At 74.7% G+C, this 17,037-nt stretch overlaps 3 protein-coding genes across 3 annotated transcripts; 2 read left to right on the top strand and 1 right to left on the bottom strand.

Annotated features, from left to right (window-relative positions):
• The first annotated feature begins 76 nt into the window (after positions 1-76).
• Positions 77-6,582, top strand: SCYL1 (SCY1 like pseudokinase 1). The gene is given in 20 exon segments (XM_075489882.1): positions 77-232; positions 493-633; positions 1,234-1,356; positions 1,595-1,720; positions 1,722-1,810; positions 2,192-2,282; positions 2,621-2,776; positions 3,133-3,200; positions 3,202-3,286; positions 3,355-3,462; positions 3,684-3,797; positions 4,100-4,255; positions 4,336-4,473; positions 4,476-4,526; positions 4,897-4,969; positions 5,281-5,414; positions 5,417-5,480; positions 5,737-5,804; positions 5,891-6,089; positions 6,405-6,582. Coding segments are annotated over 20 exon segments (2,280 nt in total). The 5' UTR covers positions 77-97; the 3' UTR covers positions 6,566-6,582.
• Positions 6,583-6,661: 79 nt separating this feature from the next.
• TRPT1 (tRNA phosphotransferase 1) lies at positions 6,662-9,422 on the top strand. Its single transcript, XM_075489876.1, is given in 9 exon segments — positions 6,662-6,677; positions 7,174-7,341; positions 7,785-7,870; positions 7,872-7,943; positions 8,514-8,688; positions 8,787-8,827; positions 8,829-8,844; positions 8,955-9,065; positions 9,300-9,422. Coding segments are annotated over 9 exon segments (801 nt in total). The 3' UTR covers positions 9,416-9,422.
• A 76-nt stretch (positions 9,423-9,498) lies between these two features.
• Positions 9,499-16,733, bottom strand: LOC142403682 (fermitin family homolog 3-like). The gene is given in 18 exon segments (XM_075489885.1): positions 9,499-9,771; positions 9,957-10,098; positions 10,676-10,800; positions 11,026-11,134; positions 11,136-11,254; positions 11,703-11,737; positions 11,740-11,808; positions 12,064-12,114; positions 12,117-12,184; positions 12,261-12,310; positions 12,552-12,630; positions 12,632-12,687; positions 13,324-13,431; positions 13,677-13,779; positions 14,202-14,352; positions 14,655-14,783; positions 15,328-15,561; positions 16,441-16,733. Coding segments are annotated over 18 exon segments (2,022 nt in total). The 5' UTR covers positions 16,661-16,733; the 3' UTR covers positions 9,499-9,597.
• Positions 16,734-17,037: the final 304 nt, after the last annotated feature.

The raw sequence follows: 17,037 nt of genomic DNA, 5'->3' as shown, positions 1-17,037 counted from the left end.
TCCCGCCCGGCGCCGCCGCCGCCGCCTCCTCCGGGCCCGCTCCGGCCCGGGCCCCCCCGGACCCCCGGGGCCCCCCGGGCCCCCCCGGCCCCCCGCGATGTGGCTCTTCTCCCGGGACCCGGTGCGGGATTTCCCCTTCGAGCTGGGCCCGCCCGACCCCGACCCGGACCCGGACCCGGCGGCGGACGCGGCCCCGGCCCCGCTCTGGCGGCTGCTGCGGGGGCGGCGAAAGGTGAGGGGCGGGGGGGGCACGGGAGGGGGGGCCGTCGTGTGCGCGTCCCGTCTCCGTCCCGTGTGCCCCTGTCCCCCGTGTCCCCCGTGTCCCCCGTCCCCGTGTCCTCGGCGCCCGCCGTCCCCGTGTCCCCCTGCCGCGCTCCCCCGTGTCCCCGCAGCCCCCCTGCCCGCGTCCCCCGGCCGCGCGTCCCCGCCACCCCCTCCCCCCCCTCCCCCCACGCCCCCCGCGCCCGTCCCCACGGTGTCCCCGTGTCCCAGGCGGACGGGGCGCCGGTGTCGGTGTTCGCCCACAGCCTGGGGACGGGGGACGCGGCCGCCACCCCCCTGGCCCGGGCGGCCCTGCGGCGCCTGCGCAGCCTGCGGCACCCCAACGTCCTGGGGTACCTGGACAGCCTGGAGGTGACGGACGGGGGACACGGGGGACACGGGGACATAGGGACAGGGCTGGGGTGTGGGGGACATGGGGGGTGTGGGGGACGCGGGGGGAGAGGGGGACGGGGGGGCACGGGGGGACACAGGGATATGGGGGGGACATGGGGGGATACGAGGGGACGTGGGGGGGGGGACATGGGGGGATACGAGGGGACGTGGGGACGGGGGGGACATGGGGGGATACGAGGGGACGTGGGGACAGGGAGGGGGGGACATGGGGGGATACGAGGGGACGTGGGGACGGGGGGGGGATACGAGGGGACGTGGGGGGGGGACATGGGGGGATACGAGGGGACGTGGGGACGGGGGGGACATGGGGGGATACGAGGGGACGTGGGGACAGGGAGGGGGGGACATGGGGGGATACGAGGGGACGTGGGGACGGGGGGACACACGGGGGGATACGAGGGGTCGCACAGAGGGGCATGGGGGGGACAGGGGGATGTGGGGGGGGATGCGGGGACAGCGTGGGGATGTGGAGGGACATGGGGGGACAGAGGGATGTGGGGGGACCCGGGGGGACGTGGCGACACGTGGGGCGCGTGTGGTGACGCCACGGCCCCCCAGACAGAGCAGTGCCTGTACCTGGTGACGGAGGCGGTGACGCCGCTGCGCCGGCACCTGCGGCTGCAGCCCCCGACGGGCGACCTGGGGGAGCAGGAGGTGGCCTGGGGGCTGCACCAGCTCCTGGTGAGGGGGCGGGGGGGACCCTGGGATCGGGGGGGGGGGGACCCAGGCGTCCGGGAGGGACCCCGGTGTTGGGGGGGACTCAGATGTGCGGGGGGGGGACTCAGCGTCCATGGGGTCCCAAGCATTTGGGGGGACCCCAGGTGGGTGGGGGACCCCAGGCGCTCAGGAGGGGCCCCAGGCGTCCGGGGGGTCCCCCACCGCCCGGGGGGTCCCCGATCCCGGCTGAGCGCTCCCACAGACGGCGCTGTCCTTCCTGGGGGCCTCGGGGCTGGTGCACCACGCGCTGGGGCTGGACGCCGTCTTCGTCGACCCGGGGGGTGACTGGAAGCTGGGGGGGCTGGAGCGGGTGGCGGCCGCCAGCGAGGGGGTCCCCCCCCCGGCCCCCCGGCGTCTCCCCCCGGCCCCAGGACCCCCCCGAGCTCAGCGACTCCTCACGAGGGCAGGGTGAGCCCTGGTGAGTTGTGGGGGGACGTGGGGGGGCACAGGGCTTGGGGGGAGATGAGGGGTCATTGGGGTCATGGGAGGGCACGGGGGGTCAGGGGGAGCATGGAGGGTCATGGGAGGGGACATGGGGGCTCTTGGGGACATATGGGATCGTGGGGGGGACACGGGGGGTCATGGCGGGGGGGACACGGGGACATGGGGGACCGGGACAGCACGGGTGTGCACAGAGGGTCACGGCAGGGGGGCACGAGGCCTGGGGAGGGACATGGGGGGCACACGGGCATGTGAGGGGGTCATGGGGGTGGGGGGGAAGGTGGCCGTGGGGGGCTCTGAGGGGGCGGAGGGGACCGGTGGGGTCCCCGCGTCCCCGCGCTGCCACGGCTGTCCCCAGGGCAGGGGACATGTGGCGCCTGGGCTGCCTCATCTGGGAGGTCTTCAACGGGCCCCTCCCCCGGCCCGGGGCCCTGCGCAGCTTCGGCAAGGTCAGTCGGGACGCTGGGGTTCCCCCGGGCCCCCCCCGAACGCCGGGGTCCCCCCCGCCCGCCTGGGCCCCCCCCAACACCAGCGTTCCCCCAACACGTGTTTCCCCCCCCCCCCACCTGGGTGCCCCAAACTCCTGGGTCCCCCAAAACACCTGGGTCCCCCCCGGACACCTGGGGTTCCCCCACCCTCCAGGGTCCCCCCTGGGTGCCTGGGCCCCCCACCCATGGGTCCCCCTGAATGCCTGTGTGTGTGTCCCCCGCCCCCGGGCCGCCCCCCCATGCCCGGGGTCTCCCCCGCGATGCCGGGGTTCCCCTGACCCCGTCTCCCCCGTCCCCAGCTGCCGGCGGGGCTGGTCCCCCCCTTCTGCGAGCTGGTGGCCGCGGAGCCGTCGGCACGGCCGGGGCCGGGGCAGCTCCTGCAGCGCCTGCAGCGCCCCGGGGCCTTCCTCGCCTGCCCCCTCGTCCGCACCGGCCTCTTCCTCGAGGAGCTCCAGGTCTGTGGCACCGGCACCGTCCCCGTCCCCTCGCCGTCCCCGTCCTCGTCAGCGTCCCTGTCCCCTCATCCCCATCCTCATCCTCGGCGCCCCAGCTTTGACCCATCCTGGTGCTCCGTGTCCCGTCCCTGTCTCCCGCCTCCAGCGCGTCCCCTCTGTCCCCATCCCCAGCTGCTCTCCGTCCCCATCTCATCCCCGTCCTCTCCCTCCCCGTCCTACCCCTGTCCTTGACCCTGCCCCCATCCGGTCGCCTCCGTCCCTGTCCCCATCCCGCTCTCCGTCCCTCTCCCTCTTCCTCCACCCTCAGCCCATCCCCGTCCCCCCCCCCCGCCTGACGCCCTCCCCGGCCCCCCCAGGTCCGGGACGCCGCGGAGCGCCGGACCTTCCTGCAGGAGCTGAGCGGCCGCCTGGACGCCCTCCCCGGCCCGCCGCCACAAGCTGCTGCCCCGGCTGCTGGCGGCCCTCGAGTTCGGCGGTGCCGACGCCAGCGCCCTGCCCCCCCTCCTCAAGGTGGGGTCCTCCCCCGCCGCGTCCCCCCGCAGCGTCGCTCCCCGGCGTCACCGTCCCTGCCGCCGCAGGTGGCGAAGGCGCTGGACCCCCCCGAGTACCAGGAGCGGATCGTCCCCGTCATCGTCCGCCTCTTCTCCTCCCCGGACCGGGCGCTGCGCATGCAGCTGCTGCAGCAGGTGGGGACGGGGCCTCCTGGCCGCGGGGCCTCATCTCGGGGGGGCCCAAGCGGACGCCGGGGTCCTCCCTTGGCGCTCGGCCACCCGGGTCCCTGGCAGCTGTGGGAGAGCCGAGGGGGGGGTCGGGGACCCGGCCGCCTGGGTGTCTCCCCCGCCCCCTGGCCGTGGGGGTCTGGGGGGCGCCCGGGGGGGGGCTCACCCGGCCGCCTGGGTCCCCGCAGCTGGAGGACTACGTGGAGTTCCTGCCCGAGGCGACCGTGGACGCCCAGATCTTCCCCCACGTCGCCCACGGGTTCCTCGACACCAACCCCGCCATCCGCGAGCAGACCGTCAAGGTGGGCGCCCCCCGCCCCGGGGAACCCCCCCAGTCACCTGGGTCCCCCCACCCCCTTGGGTCCCCCCAACACCCTGGTCCCTCCTCCAAATATCTGGGTGTCGTCCCCATCTTCCCCCCCCCCCCCCCCCAAACATGTGGGTTTCCCCTGGACACCTGCTCCCCCCCCCCCCCCGACCTCCTGGGTCCCCCTCAAACTCTTGGGTTGCCCCTGGACACCTGAGTCCTCCCAGTACCTGGGTCCCCTGGGTCCCCCCCGGATGTCCGGGTCCCCCCTGACCTCCCGCCCCCGCCCCCCCACAGTCGATGGTGCTGCTGGCACCCAAGCTGGGGGAGGGGCGCCGGGGCGCAGGAGCTGCCGCGGCTGCTGCTGCGGGTGCAGGCGGGTGACGCGCTGGACCCCTGCGGTGCAACGCCACGCTGTGCCTGGGGCGCCTGGGCCCCCTCCTGCCCCCCCAGGTGAGCACCCCGCCCCCCCCCGCCCCCCCACCCCCGCCCCCGCACCCTCCGCCTCACTCTGCCCCCCCCCCCCACCCCAGACGCGGCAGCGGGTGCTGGCCCCCGCCCTGGCGCGGGCGACGCGGGACCCCTTCGCCCCGGCGCGGGCGGCCGCCGTCGCCGCCTTCGCCGCCACCCATGGGTGCTACTCGCCCCAGGAGTGCGCCGGGAAGGTGCTGGCCCCCGCCTGTGCGGCCTCACCGTCGACTCCCACCCCGGCGTGCGGCAGCAGGTGGGCGGCGGGGGCCGGGGGGGTGGGCGCTGGTGCAGCGGGTGCTGGGGGTCCCGTTGCAACGGGTGCGGGGGGAGTGGGTGCCGGCGCAGCGGGTGCTGGGGGGGGATCCCGTCGCAACGGGTGCTGGGGGCCAGGGTGCTCATGCAATGGGTGCTGGAGGGGGGTCTCATTGCAGTGGGGGTGCTGGGGAGGTCTGGGTGCTGGGGGTCCCGTTGCAGGGGGTGCTGGGGGTCTGGGTCCTCGTGCAGGGGGTGCTGGCAGCGGGTGGGTGTCCCCACCTGGGGTCACTGGGGCTGGAGGAGTCTCCTGTCTTTCGGGGGGGTCCCTCACTGTCGGGGGCCCCCCCTGCCCCCCTGGCTCCCCCCAGGCTTTCCGGGCGATCCGCAGCTTCCTGGATCAGCTGGAGGCGGCCACCGAATCCGGGGGGGCCCCGGAGGGGGGTGAGAGAATGGGGGGGCCGGGTGGGGGGAGACCCTGGGGGGGAAGCCAAGAATCGGGGGGGGGGCCGGAGGGGAGGAAGGGGCGGGCAGGGGTGAGAAATAGGGGTCCTGGGGAGAGGGGGGGGGCAGGGATGGGGGGGGACATGGGGGGCTGCTGGGCAGTGGGCGGGGACATATATGGGGGGTTTTGGGGGGGGGAGCAGTAAGGGGGTGACTTGGGGACTCACATGGGGGTGGGGGGACATGGAGGTGCTTTGGGGGTGCCCCCTCCACCTCCCCCATGACCCCCCTTCTCTCCCTCCCTCCCTCAGACCCCCCCAGCGCAGCTGCTGCCCCAGGGGGTCCGGGGTCAGGGTCGGGGGCGCTGGGGGCCGCCGTGTCCTGGGCCGTCACCGGCGTCACTTCCCTGACGGCACGGCTGATGGGGGCCGAGGCCGGGGCCCCCCCGCAGATCCCCCCCCCCGACCCCCCTGCAGACCCCCGCCGAGGGCCCCCCCAGCCCCCCCAAAAGGTGAGTGTCCCCCAACCCCCTCCGGGACCCCTCACCCCCCCCCCTGGGTTCCCAAATGCCCTCTGGGGTCTCTACCCGCCCTCGGGGTCCTCACCACCCCCCAGGGAATCCCAGGCCCCTCCCCCCCCCCCCCCCCCGCCATGGACCTCCACTCCCCTCCACGGGGGGTCCCCAGGGTTCTCCCTGGGTCCCGAACCCCCTCCCACACTTGGGGACCCCCAGAACCCCCTTGACCCCCGCCTGTTGTCCCCCCCAGAGCCGCCCCCTGAGGAGCCCCCCCTGGAGGACCCTGACGGGTGGGACGACGACTGGGGCAGCCTGGAGGTGAGGGGCGGGGGGGGGAGGGGGTGCGATGGTTTGGGGGAGGGGTACGGCACGGCACCCACTGTCCCCCCTGTGTGTCCCCCCAGGACATGGAGCTGCCCCGGAGCCCCCTGCGAGCAGCGAGGAGGATGTGGGGGCTCCCCCAGAGCCCCCCGGACACCCCTGCCGGCCCCCCCCCCCACTGCCCCTCCCCCAGCCGGGGGGATGAGGAGGGGGAGGGGGGCTGGGGGGTGGGGGGCGAGTGGGGCACCGAGGACGCCTGGGAGGCGCTGCCCAGCCAGCAGGGTGAGACCCCCCGGGCCCCCCAGGGACCCCTCGGGCCCCCCCCCATGCCCCTCGGGACCCCCCGGCACCCCCCAGTCATCCCGGGACCCCCCCAGCTCCTCTGGCACCGCCCCAGGGTGCCCCGTTTGCCTCACTGGGACCCCCTCCCTCGGGACCCGCCCCCATGGGGGTACTCCCACCCAGCCCCCCCCCCGAACCCCCTGCCCTCCCCCGGGCCCCCCCGGGCTCCTCCACCCCCCCCCGGGCCCCCCGCATCCCCCTTTCCCCGGGACCCCCCCAGCCCCCTGTGACCCCTGTGCCCCCCCCCCCCCCCAGGTCCCCCCCCGGGCTCGGGCCGGCGCAGCGGGAGCAGCAGCGGCGCCGGGAGCTGGAGGCCAAACGCCGGGGGGGTCCCCGGGGCCCCCCCAAAGCGGGGCCCCCCAAACTGGGGGCCCGGAAACTCGACTGAGGGGGGCGGGCGGGGGGAGGGGCAATAAACCGCGGACGCGACAGCGCCCCCGTGTGGTGACGGCGGGGGAACGGGGCGTGGTCACGTGGGGGCGGGTGTCACGTGGGAGGGCACGTCGTGGCGCATGGCCGGCGGGGAGGGCGCGAGCGCCGCCCGGGGGGGGCGGCGGCGGCGGGAGGAGGTTGGGGGGGTGGGGGGGGACCCAGGAGGGCGGGGGGGGGGGGATAAGGGGGGGGAGGGAGGGAAACCAAGGGGAGGGGACCCAGGAGGGAGGGGGGGGAGGGGTAAGGGGCGGGGGGAGACGGGGGGGGGGGGAGGGGTAAGGGACGGGGGGGGAGACCAAGGGGAGGGGACCCAGGAGGGCGAGGGGGGGAGGAGTAAGGGGGGGGGGGGACAGAGGGGGGAGGGGTAAGGGGGGAGAGGAGACCGGGGGGGGGGAGGGGTAAGGGGGGGGGAGGAGACCGGGGGGGGGAGGAGACCGGGGGGGGGAGAAGGGGTAAGGGGGGGGAAAACCGGGGGGGGGGAGGGGTTAAGGTGGGGGGAACCAAGGGGGGGGGACCAAGGGGAGGGGACCCGGGAGGGCGGGGGGGGGGGGGGACGGGACACGACAGGTCCCGGTGGCTGGGGGGGACCCAGGCGAGCGGGGGGAGACCCAAGGGGGGCCCGGCCCAGGGGGGTGGGGGCCCGGCCCGCGGGGGGACCCAGCGGTCTCCGGCCCCCAGGACCCGTCCGTGCGGCTGTCGAAGGCGCTGAGCTACGTCCTGCGCCACGGGGCCGCGGCCGTGGGGCTGCCCATGGGGCCGGGTGCGTGTCGTGTCCCCCGCCCCCCCAACTGCCCCCTGGGATCCCCCACTGCCCCATGGACCCACTCGTGGCCCCCCAAGTGCCCCCTCGGACCCCGGAGAGGAGCTGTGGGACCCCCCCCCCAATTCCCCTCTCCCCCCCAGCTGCTCCCTGGGTCCCTCGTGCCCCCCCTGGCCCCCGTGACCTGCCCTGGGCCCCCCAGCTGCCCCCAGGATCCCCAACCACCCTCTAGGACCCCCCCCAGATGCCCGCTGGACCCCAAACCCCTCCCCAGGGCCTCCCCCCAGGACCGCCCCAGATGCCCCCCGGGATCCCCCAAATGTTCCCTTGGGACCCCTTAACCCCCCCCGGAGCCCCCCAAGTGCCCCCTGGCACCCCCAGCCCCCCACCCCCAGGCCACTCCAGGCGCCTGGGACCCCGGTGACGGGGGCTGGGGGGCGCAGACGGCTTCGCCGAGGTGGGGGCCCTGCTGCGGCTGCGGCGCTTCGCGGGGGTCTCGGAGGAGGACGTGCGGCGGCTGGTGGCTGCGGGACCCCAAGGGACGCTTCGCCCTGCGCCCCGACCCCCTGCGCATCCGCGCCAACCAGGGGCACTCCCTGCAGGTGGGGGGGCTGGGGGGTCCCACGGGGATTTTGGGGTCCCTGGGGGGTGTCTAGAGAGGGATCTTGGGGTTCCCAGGGGGGTTTGGGATGCTCCAGAGGTGGGGCTTGGGGGATCCAGGGGGATTGGCGGGGGGGTGTGTGTGTGGGGGGTGTGTCTGTGTGTGTGTGGGGTGTGTCTGTGTGTCTGTCTGTCTGTCACTGGAGGATTTGGGTGTCCCCAGGGCGCTCTAGAGAGGGATCTTGGAGGTCCCCGGGGACTTGGGGTGCTCCAGAGGGGATTTGGGGTGCCCCCGGGGTGCTTCAGGGGGATTTGGGGGTCCTTGAGGGGGCTCTAGAAAGCCCCTTTGGGGGTCCCGGGGTATTTGGGGGGCTCCAGCGGGAAGGCCTGGGGGCGCCGGGGGTCCCTGGAGGGCTCTAGAGAGGAATCTTGGGGTTCTCGGGGGGGTCTGGGCGTCACGACGAGTCTGCAGAGGTGGGCGTGGGGATCCCTGGGGGCTTTGGGGGCCTTTGGGGTGTCCCAGAGGGGGGTCCAGGCGATAGTCGGGGTGCCGGGTATCTTGGGGGTCCCAGGTGCCGGAGCTGGAGCTGACGCCCCTGCGGACCCCCGAGGCGCTGCCCCCCACCCTGGCCCACGGCACCCGCCGCCGCCTCTGGGCCCCCATCCGTGCCGGGGGGCTGGCACCCATGGGGCGCACCCACATCCACCTGGCACCCGGCCTCCCCGGGGACCCCGGCGTGCGCAGCGGTGAGGTCACCGGCCCCCGGGCACCCCAATCCCAGGGGACCCTGGCGTCCGGGCACCCCTGACACCCCCCCCCCCCCCCCCCCCAATCCCCCCCCCAGGAATGAGGCCGGACTCGGAGATCGCCATCATCATCGACGGCCCCCCGGGCGCTGGCGGGTGAGTGGGGACCCAGGCGTCGGGGGGGGGGGGGGGGGGGGGGGGGGGGGGGGGGACGGACGGACACGGACACCCAGGCGCCCGGGTGACCCCCCCCGCACCCCCTGCAGAGGGGATCCCCTTTTTCCGCTCAGCCAACGGGGTGATCCTGACGCCGGGGGACGCCGGGGGCCGACTCCCCCCAAAATATTTCCTCCGTGTCCTGCAGCTGCGCCCACACCGTGAGGACCCCAGAGCTGGGGGGCACCCCCAGGGGTTGGGGGGGAACCCAGGGATTGGGGGGGGGGGGGGGGACGGACGGACGACACGACACGACGATGGACGGGGGGACGGGACCCCAACCCCCACCCCAAGGCACCCCAGCATCCAAGATCCCCCTCCCCCCTGCCCAAAAAGAAGGGACCCAGGCGCCCCCGTGCCGTTGCCATGGTAACAGCTGCTTTATTGCCCCCCAGGGTGTCCGCTGCCGCTGGAGGGGCCCTCGCACGAGGATGGCGAAAGCCCTTTGCACGAGGGCCGTGGGGGGGTGAGCCCCTCGCACGAGGACTCTGGTGCCCGCGGAAGCCAATAAACCCTTCACTGCCGTGACCGCCGTTCACGAGGGTCGCACGAGCGCCTCGCACGAGCGCCTCGCGGGGGGGTGGGGGGGGTGCACAAGTGCTGGGAGCGGGGTGTCGCAGCGGGGGCGGGCTGAGGCTGGTGCCAACCTCCCGGGGGGGCCCCGCGCACCGCGGCGCCGTCGCACGAGGGGGCTCAGAGGGGCTCCTGCCCCCCCGTCAGCTTGTGGAAGAGGCGGAGGTCGAGGGGCTGCCCCGGCTGCCGCCCCCCCAGGCACAGGTACCCCCCCAGGAACTCGTGCAGCGTCTGGCACGGGGCCAACAGCACCGACAGCGCCAGCGTCACCTCCCCCTCCAGCTCCAGCGTCACCTGCGGGGACCGGGGGAGCCCCTGCTGTCACCCTCCTCCTGCCCCCCAGCCCTGCCAGCCCCTCCCAGTGCTCCCCAGTTCACTCCCCGTGCCTCCCAGTCTCTCCCAGACCACTCCCATTCCCTCCCAGCCTACTCCCAGTCCCCTCCCGGTGTCCACCGCTCCCTCCCAGTCCCCCCCAGTACCTGCTGGGTGTCCCAGTTGACGTTCCACTGGCGCAGGGCGCTGTACCGCCAGGCGCGGGTGACGCTGCCGCTGCTGGGGTCCAGCCGGAGCAGCCGGGAGGGGCCGACGCCCAACACCTCGTCGCGGCGGCTGCCCTTGAACCTGCACCAGCCGCCTGGGTCCCCCCGCTCCCCATCGCTGGGTCGCTCCAGTGCCTCCCAGTAACCCCCCCATCCCCTGCCCCTGCTGCCCAGTCCCTGCCAGTGCTTCCCAACCCATTCCCAGTGCCTCCCAGTAACCTCCCCATCCCCTCCCCATGCTGCCCAGTGCTTCCCAACCCATTCCCAGTGCTCCCAGTATAACCCCCCCATCCCCTCCCTATGTTCCCCAGTCCCTCCCAGTGCTTCCCAACCCAATCCCAGTGCCTCCCAGTAACCCCCCATCCCCTCCCCCTGCTGCCCAGTCCCTCCCAGTGCTTCCCAATCCATTCCCAGTGCCTCCCAGCAACATCCCATCCCCTCCCCCTGCTGCCCCAGTCCCTCCCAGTGCTTCCCAACCCAGTCCCAGTGCCTTCCAACCCATTCCCAGTGCCTCCCAGTAACCCCCCCATCCCCTCCCCCTGCTGCCCAGTCCCTCCCAGTGCTTCCCAACTCATTCCCAGTGCCTCCCAGCAACATCCCATCCCATCCCCTCCCCATGCCGCCCAGTCCCTCCCAGTCCCTCCCAGTCCCTCCCCTACCGCACGAGGAAGTAGGCCAGGCCGAAGCCGGGCAGCGCCCTCCAGGCCTCCAGGAAGCGGAGCCGGGCCTGGGCCGGCGACAGCGCCCCCACGCGGTGGAGGACCTCCAGGATGCGAGGCACCAGCTGGGGGCGAGTGTGGGCAGAGTGTGGGGCAGGAGTTGGATGGCAGAGGTTGGGGGCAGGGAGGGGCTTGGGGATCCCCAGGATCTATAGGAGCAGCTGGGGGAAAGAAGATGGGCTGGGCAGGGGGCTATGGGGCAGGGGATGCCATGGGGCCAGAGGGGTGGCTGTGGGGCAGGGGATCCCCATGGGGCTCAGGGGGTGGCGATGGGTCGGGGGCTCTGTTACCTGCTTGGCCTTGACCTTGCGCTGGAAGCGGGGGCCAGGAGCACCCGGGGATCCGGCGGGGGGCGCGGGGGGGCCCCGGGGGTGGTGGGGGGCAGCGAGGGGCCCCCCCCCGGCTGCAGCCCAGGACCCCCAGCACCCCCCGCGCCTCCGCCCCGAAGGAGGCGTCCGCCAGCGAGCGCCCGCGGGAGGCCAGGCGGCAGCCGGCCACCCAGCGCGCGTACTGGGTGGCCTGGGGGCACGGGGGGGTCAGACCCCTGGGAACCCCCAAAAGCCCCCCTGGGACCTCCCAAAGCCCCTGGGACCCCCCCCCCCCCAATCCCCCCCTAGAACCTCCCAACCTCCCTGGGACCCCCACCCCCCCCTCCCTCCCCCAGGACTCCCAACGGCCCCCTGGGTCCTCCCCCAGCCCCCACCCCACACTCCGGGACCCCCAAAGTCCCAGGACACCCCCCCCCATTACCCAGTGGGCATTCTGGGGGGCACGGGGGGGTGGTCAGACCCCTGGGACCCCCCCCCCCCAGCACCCTGCTACCCCGTGGGGCACCCCCATAGCCCCTGGAGTCCCCCACAGCCCTCGGCCCCACGCGGCTCCCCCCACCCACGGGCAGTCGCGGGCAGGCCCCTGGCCCCACAGCAGCTCCCCAGCCCCACGGCCGCCCCACGGCCGCCCCGCTCACGTCACGGCAGCGCAGCTGGATCTCGCTCATCCCTCGGGCGCCGCCACCAGCAGTTTGATGCAAAACTTCTGCGCCCCCACGTCCACGTCGGGGGTCACCTCACAGCCTGGGGGGGCCCAAGCGTCCAGGGGGGGACCCAGGAGTTCGGGGGGACCCGTGGAGACGGGTGGATGGGCCCGGGGGGGTCTCAGGTGTCCCAGGAGGGGGTTGGGGGGGGTCTCTGGGGGTCCCAGGGGCATCTTAGGTGTCCCAGGAGGGATTTGGGGGGGGGGGGAGTCTCAGGGGATTTGGGAGTCCTGGGGGGGGTCTCAGGACACCCCAGAGGGTTTGGGGGGGGTCCCGGGGGGGCCGGGGGTCTCACCCCTGAGGTTGAGCTGCTGCAGGGGCTCCCCCGGGGTCGGGGGCTGCGGCCGTACGAGAGCGACGTCTCCTTCAGCACAGCCCAGGTGGGGCGGAACCCCCGCAGCGCCAGCTTGCGGGGCCTGGGGGGACCCAGGCGTCCGGGGGGGGCCCAGGCGGACCCCGGCGTCGGGGAGGGGCCCAGGCGTCGGGGGGTACCTGTAGATCTCCAGCTCCTCCGCCAGCTCGGGGACGGTGGTGAGCTCCTCCTGGGGACACCCGGCCCCAGTGACTCCCAGTATCCCCCAGTGCCCCCCCGGTGCCTCCTGGTCCCCCCAGTGTGGCCAGAAGAGCTCCACAGTTCCTCCAGTGCTCTCCAGCCTCCCCCAGTCCCTCCAGTATGGCCAGAAGAGCCCCCCAGTGCCTCCCAGTGCTCTCCAGCCTCCCCCAGTCCCTCCAGTGTGGCCAGAAGAGCCCCCCAGTGCCCCCCCCAGTGCCTCCCAGTCTCACCAGTGGGCCAGGGGGCTCGTCACCTCCCCCCAGTTTCACCTCCAGGTTGCTGAGGGCGGCATCCAGGTCGTCCAGGTCGTCGCCCCCCCCCGGCCCCGCCCGACTCCCCGCTGCCCCCCACTTCATCGATGTGGTACTGGGGGGGTGGGGGGGGTCAGGAGGGGCCCCCACAGCTGGGGGGAGCTGCGGGGTCCCGGGGGGGGGGAAGGGGGGGATGAGGGGGCCCCCAGGGGGATTTGGTTGGGGGTCCCAGGGAGAGTATTTGGGAGCTTTGGGGGTGTTTGGGGATCCAGGGTGTTTGGGGGTGTCTGTGGGGTTTGGGGGTGTCTGTGGGGTCTGGGGTGTCTGTGGGGTCTGGGGTGTCTGTGGGGGTCCAGGAAGGTTTGTGGGGATTTTTGGGGGGTATGTGGGGGTTTGTGGGGCTCCCGGGGGGGTCTACAAATGTTTTGGGGTCCAGGGGGGTATTGGAGGGGGTCCAGTGGGCTCTGGGGGGTATGTGGGATTTTGTGGGAGTCCAGGGGGGTCTATGAATGTTTTGGGGGTCCGGGGGGGGGTCCAAGGGTGTATGTGGGAATTTTGGGGGGCCTAGGGGGTCCAGGGGGGATATGTGGGGGTTTTGGGGGATCCAGGTTGTCTGTGGGGGTCCGGGGGGGGTGGGGCGTTTTAGGGGGGGGTCGGTAGGGATCCAGGTGGGTCTGGAGGGTCCCGGGAGGAATCGGGGGTGTTGGGGAGGGGTCCGTGGGTGGTTTTGGGGGGGGGGGGGGGGGGGTACCTGCAGGGCGGCGAAGAGCATCATCTCCTCCTCGGTGCAGTCGACCTCCTCGGCCAGCAGAGCCCAGCGCGCCTGCTCGTACAGCAGGGCCAGGCGCAGCTCGTCCCGCTGGGGGGACACGGGGGGGACACGGGGGGGACACGGGGGGCTCGCTGAGGGGGGGCTCGCGGGCCCGGGAGGGGGGCTGGGTGGTACCTGGGGTCCCAGGGGGATGTTTAGGGATGAGGGACCCCGGGGGGAACTTGGGGGGCCCCAGGGAGTATTTGGGGGTGCGGAGAGCGGGGGGCAGAGGGGGCTCGAGGCGAGGGGCGTGGCGTGGCGGGGCGTGGCGTGGCGGGGCGGGGCGGGGGTACCTGCGGGTCCAGGTCGAGGAAGCAGTGGTACTTGAAGCGCAGCAGCAGCTCCTCGTCGTCGGCCACGTCCTGCTCCAGCAGCGAGCGCGAGGAGTCCAGCCACCTGCAGGGGGCGCTCTACACCCTGCCCCACGGCTGACCCACGGCTGCCCCACGGCCTGCACCCCAACTGCCCCCCCCCCGCCCCATAGCCTGCACCCCAACTGCCCCACAGCCTGCACCCCAACTGCCCCCCCCCGCCCCCCGGCCTGTACCCCAACTGCCCCCCCCGCCCCATAGCCTGCACCCCAACTGCCCCCCACCCTGCCCCCGGCCTGCACCCCAACTGCCCCCCCGCCCCATAGCCTGCACCCCAACTGCCCCACAGCCGCCCCCCCACCCTGTAACCGCAACTGCCCCCCACCCTGCCCCCCTGCCCTGCCCCACGGCCTGTACCCCAACTGCCCCACCCCCCGCCTGCCCCACGGCTGCCCCCCAACTTGCCTCCCCCCCCCCGTACCCCAGACCCCCCCCATCCCCCCGTACCGCGCGTGCAGGCGGGCGCGGCGCAGCAGGGGGTTCCCGCGGGGGGGCCGGGGGGGGGCGATGGGGCCCAGCCCCCCCCGAGGGGCCACCAGCAGCCGGTAGCAGCCGGGGGGCAGGTGGGGGAGGGGCTCCGACCGCGACCCCTCCTCGCCTGCGGGGGGGCACAGGGGGCTCGCACCAGGGTTGCGGGGGGGGGGGGGGCACAAGCACCACAAGCACGTGCGTGGGATTCGCACGAGGGCGCGGGGGCGGGGCTTTGCACACGGGCGTGCACGGGCCCCGCACGAGGGGGCTCGCATGGGGAGGGGCTCGCGCGCCTCGCACGGGGCAGGCTTGCACAAGGGGAGGGGGACTCGCCCGAGCGTGGGCCCAGCCGGCCCCTTGCACGCTCGCCCCCCCCTTGCACGCTCGCCCCCCCCCCTTGCACGCTCGCCCCCCCCCTTGCACGCTCACCGGAGGGCAGCAGGAGGTGGCTGAGGTCGAAGTCGGGGGGCGGGGGGGCGGCGCTGCCCTTCCTCCCCTCCCCCCCCTCCTCCTCCTCGGGCGGCCGCAGCAGCGACAGCTCCTCGGGGTGACGGATCCCTGCGACAGCCCGGGTCACGCGGGGACCCCCGGGACCCCCCACGGCCCCCAGACCCTGCCCATGCTCCCCCAAAGCCCCCCTCAGACCCCCACAGCGCCCAGACCCCTCCGGTGGACCCCAATCACCCCCAGCCCCTTCGAATGGCCCCCAAGGCCCCCCCGCCCCTCCAGCGCCCCCCCAGCCCCCCTCCATCGACCCCAGCCCCTCCCATGGACCCCGATGCCCCCCCAGACCCCACAGTAACCCTCCCTGCCCCCCCATAACCCCCAGACCCTCCAATGCCCCCCCAGACCCTGCAATAACCCTCCCTAGCCCCCCATAACCCCCAGGCCCCCCAATCGCCCCCCCAGCCCCCCTCCATCGACCCCAGCCCCTCCAATGGACCCGATGCCCCCCCAGACCCCACAGTAACCCTCCCTGCCCCCCCATAGCCCCAGACCCCACAATAACCCTCCCTGCCCCCCCATAGCCCCCAGACCCTCCAATGCCCCCCCAGACCCCGCAATAACCCTCCGTGCCCCCCCACGGCCCCCCGTCCCCCACCGAGCAGGCGGCAGGCCTGGGCGACGCCGTGGGCCAGGGGCTGGGCGAAGGAGAGGCGCAGGCGGAGGCGGCGGCGGTTGGGCAGGCGCAGGCGCAGGGGTCGGTGTTGGGGGGTGAAGCGGAGCCGGGCGTCCCCCCCGACCCCCAGCGCGTCCAGGGTGCGCCCGGGGCGCAGGAGCCACTGCCGCCGCTGCGCCCACCACAGCGCGTGGTCCGACCAGTCCCGCCGCACCCCTGGGGACGCCGGGGTTACGGGGGGCGGCCGTGAGGAGCTCGGGGGTGCTAAGGGGGGCGTACGAGGGCTACGGGGGCCGCGGGGTAGCGACGAGGCGCGGGAGCAGGGTGAGCGGGTGCCGTGGGGGTAGGGGGTGCCGCGGGGTGCTGGGCGGGGGTCCTGCTGTACCCCCAAACCGCAACCGGGGGGATCGGGGGCCGTGGGGCGGGCAGGGGCTATTTATGTGCTGCGGTTCCCTTATCGCCCCGGCCAGAGGGTGACAGTGGGGTGACGCGGGGGGGGGACACGGAAGCGGGGGGACCCCCAGGGCTCCCGATAAGGGCTGGGCTTCCCCCGGGGCCGGATCCTGCCCCACCCACCACCACTCAGCACCGCGTGATGCCGTGGCGGGGGGGCCCGGACACCCAGGTCCTTCCCCATGGAGCCTAGAGATGTGGGGCCCAGACGCCCGGCTCCTTCCCCATGGGGCCTAGAGATGTGGGGCCCAGACACCCGGCTCCTTCCCCATGGGGCCTAAAGATGTGGGGCCCAGACGCCCGGCTCCTTCCCCATGGGGCCTAGAGATGTGGGGCCCAGACACCCGGCTCCTTCCCCATGGGGCCTAGAGATGTGGGGCCCAGACACCCGGCTCCTTCCCCATGGGGCCTAGAGATGTGGGGCCCAGACGCCCGGCTCCTTCCCCATGGGGCCCTAAAGATGTGGGGCCCAGACGCCCGGCTCCTTCCCCATGGGCCCTAGAGATGTGAGGCCCAGATGCCTGGGTCCTTCCCCATAGGCCCTAGAGATGTGGGGCCCACACACCCGGGTCCTTCCCCACAGGGCCTAGAGACGTGGGGCCCGGACACCCGAGTCCGCCTGTCCCGCCGTGGGTCGCTCACCGATGGCTTCCACAATGAGGAGCATGAGGCCGCCGACATGGAGGTCCCCGGTGACGCGGAGGGCGAGGGTGCGGGGGGCTGCTGGGGGGCCAGCGGGCGCCGGGGGGCCAGCGGGCGCCGGGGGGCCGGCCTGCCCCACGGCATCGCCCTCCTCCACCTCCACCTGCAGCTCGAAGGAGCCGTCGATGGCCTCCCCGCTCGCCGTCTTCAGCCCCGCCATCGCCCGGGCGCCTGGGTCCCTTCCCGCCCCACTGCCCCGCCCCACGGGGGGAAGGGGGGCCCGGACGCCCGGTTCACCCCCACCCCACGCCACCCCCAACCCCCCCACTGCCGCGCCAGAGGAAGTCGAGGGGGGGAGGAGCCGTGGGGCCCGGACGCCTGGGTCCCCTGCGCCATCGCACCCGCTAGCGGCCATGGGGCCCCAAGGCCCGGGCCCCCAGTGTGGGGAGCCCCCCCCCCCGCCCCACTCCTCAGCTGGGAGGGCCCAGGCGCCCGGGCCCCCCTCCCAGCCTCGACCTCCCCTCTGCAGAAGGGCCACAGGCGTCCGCATGCCCCCCCGATAACCACCCCCCAAGACACCAAGAGGGACCCCGGCAT

Source organism: Mycteria americana, unplaced genomic scaffold (genome assembly GCF_035582795.1).
Source record: "Mycteria americana isolate JAX WOST 10 ecotype Jacksonville Zoo and Gardens unplaced genomic scaffold, USCA_MyAme_1.0 Scaffold_41, whole genome shotgun sequence".
Classification (NCBI taxonomy): Eukaryota; Metazoa; Chordata; class Aves; order Ciconiiformes; family Ciconiidae; genus Mycteria; species Mycteria americana.
Note: the sequence above shows the minus strand (reverse complement) of the source record. Positions and strands in the feature narration are given on the sequence as shown.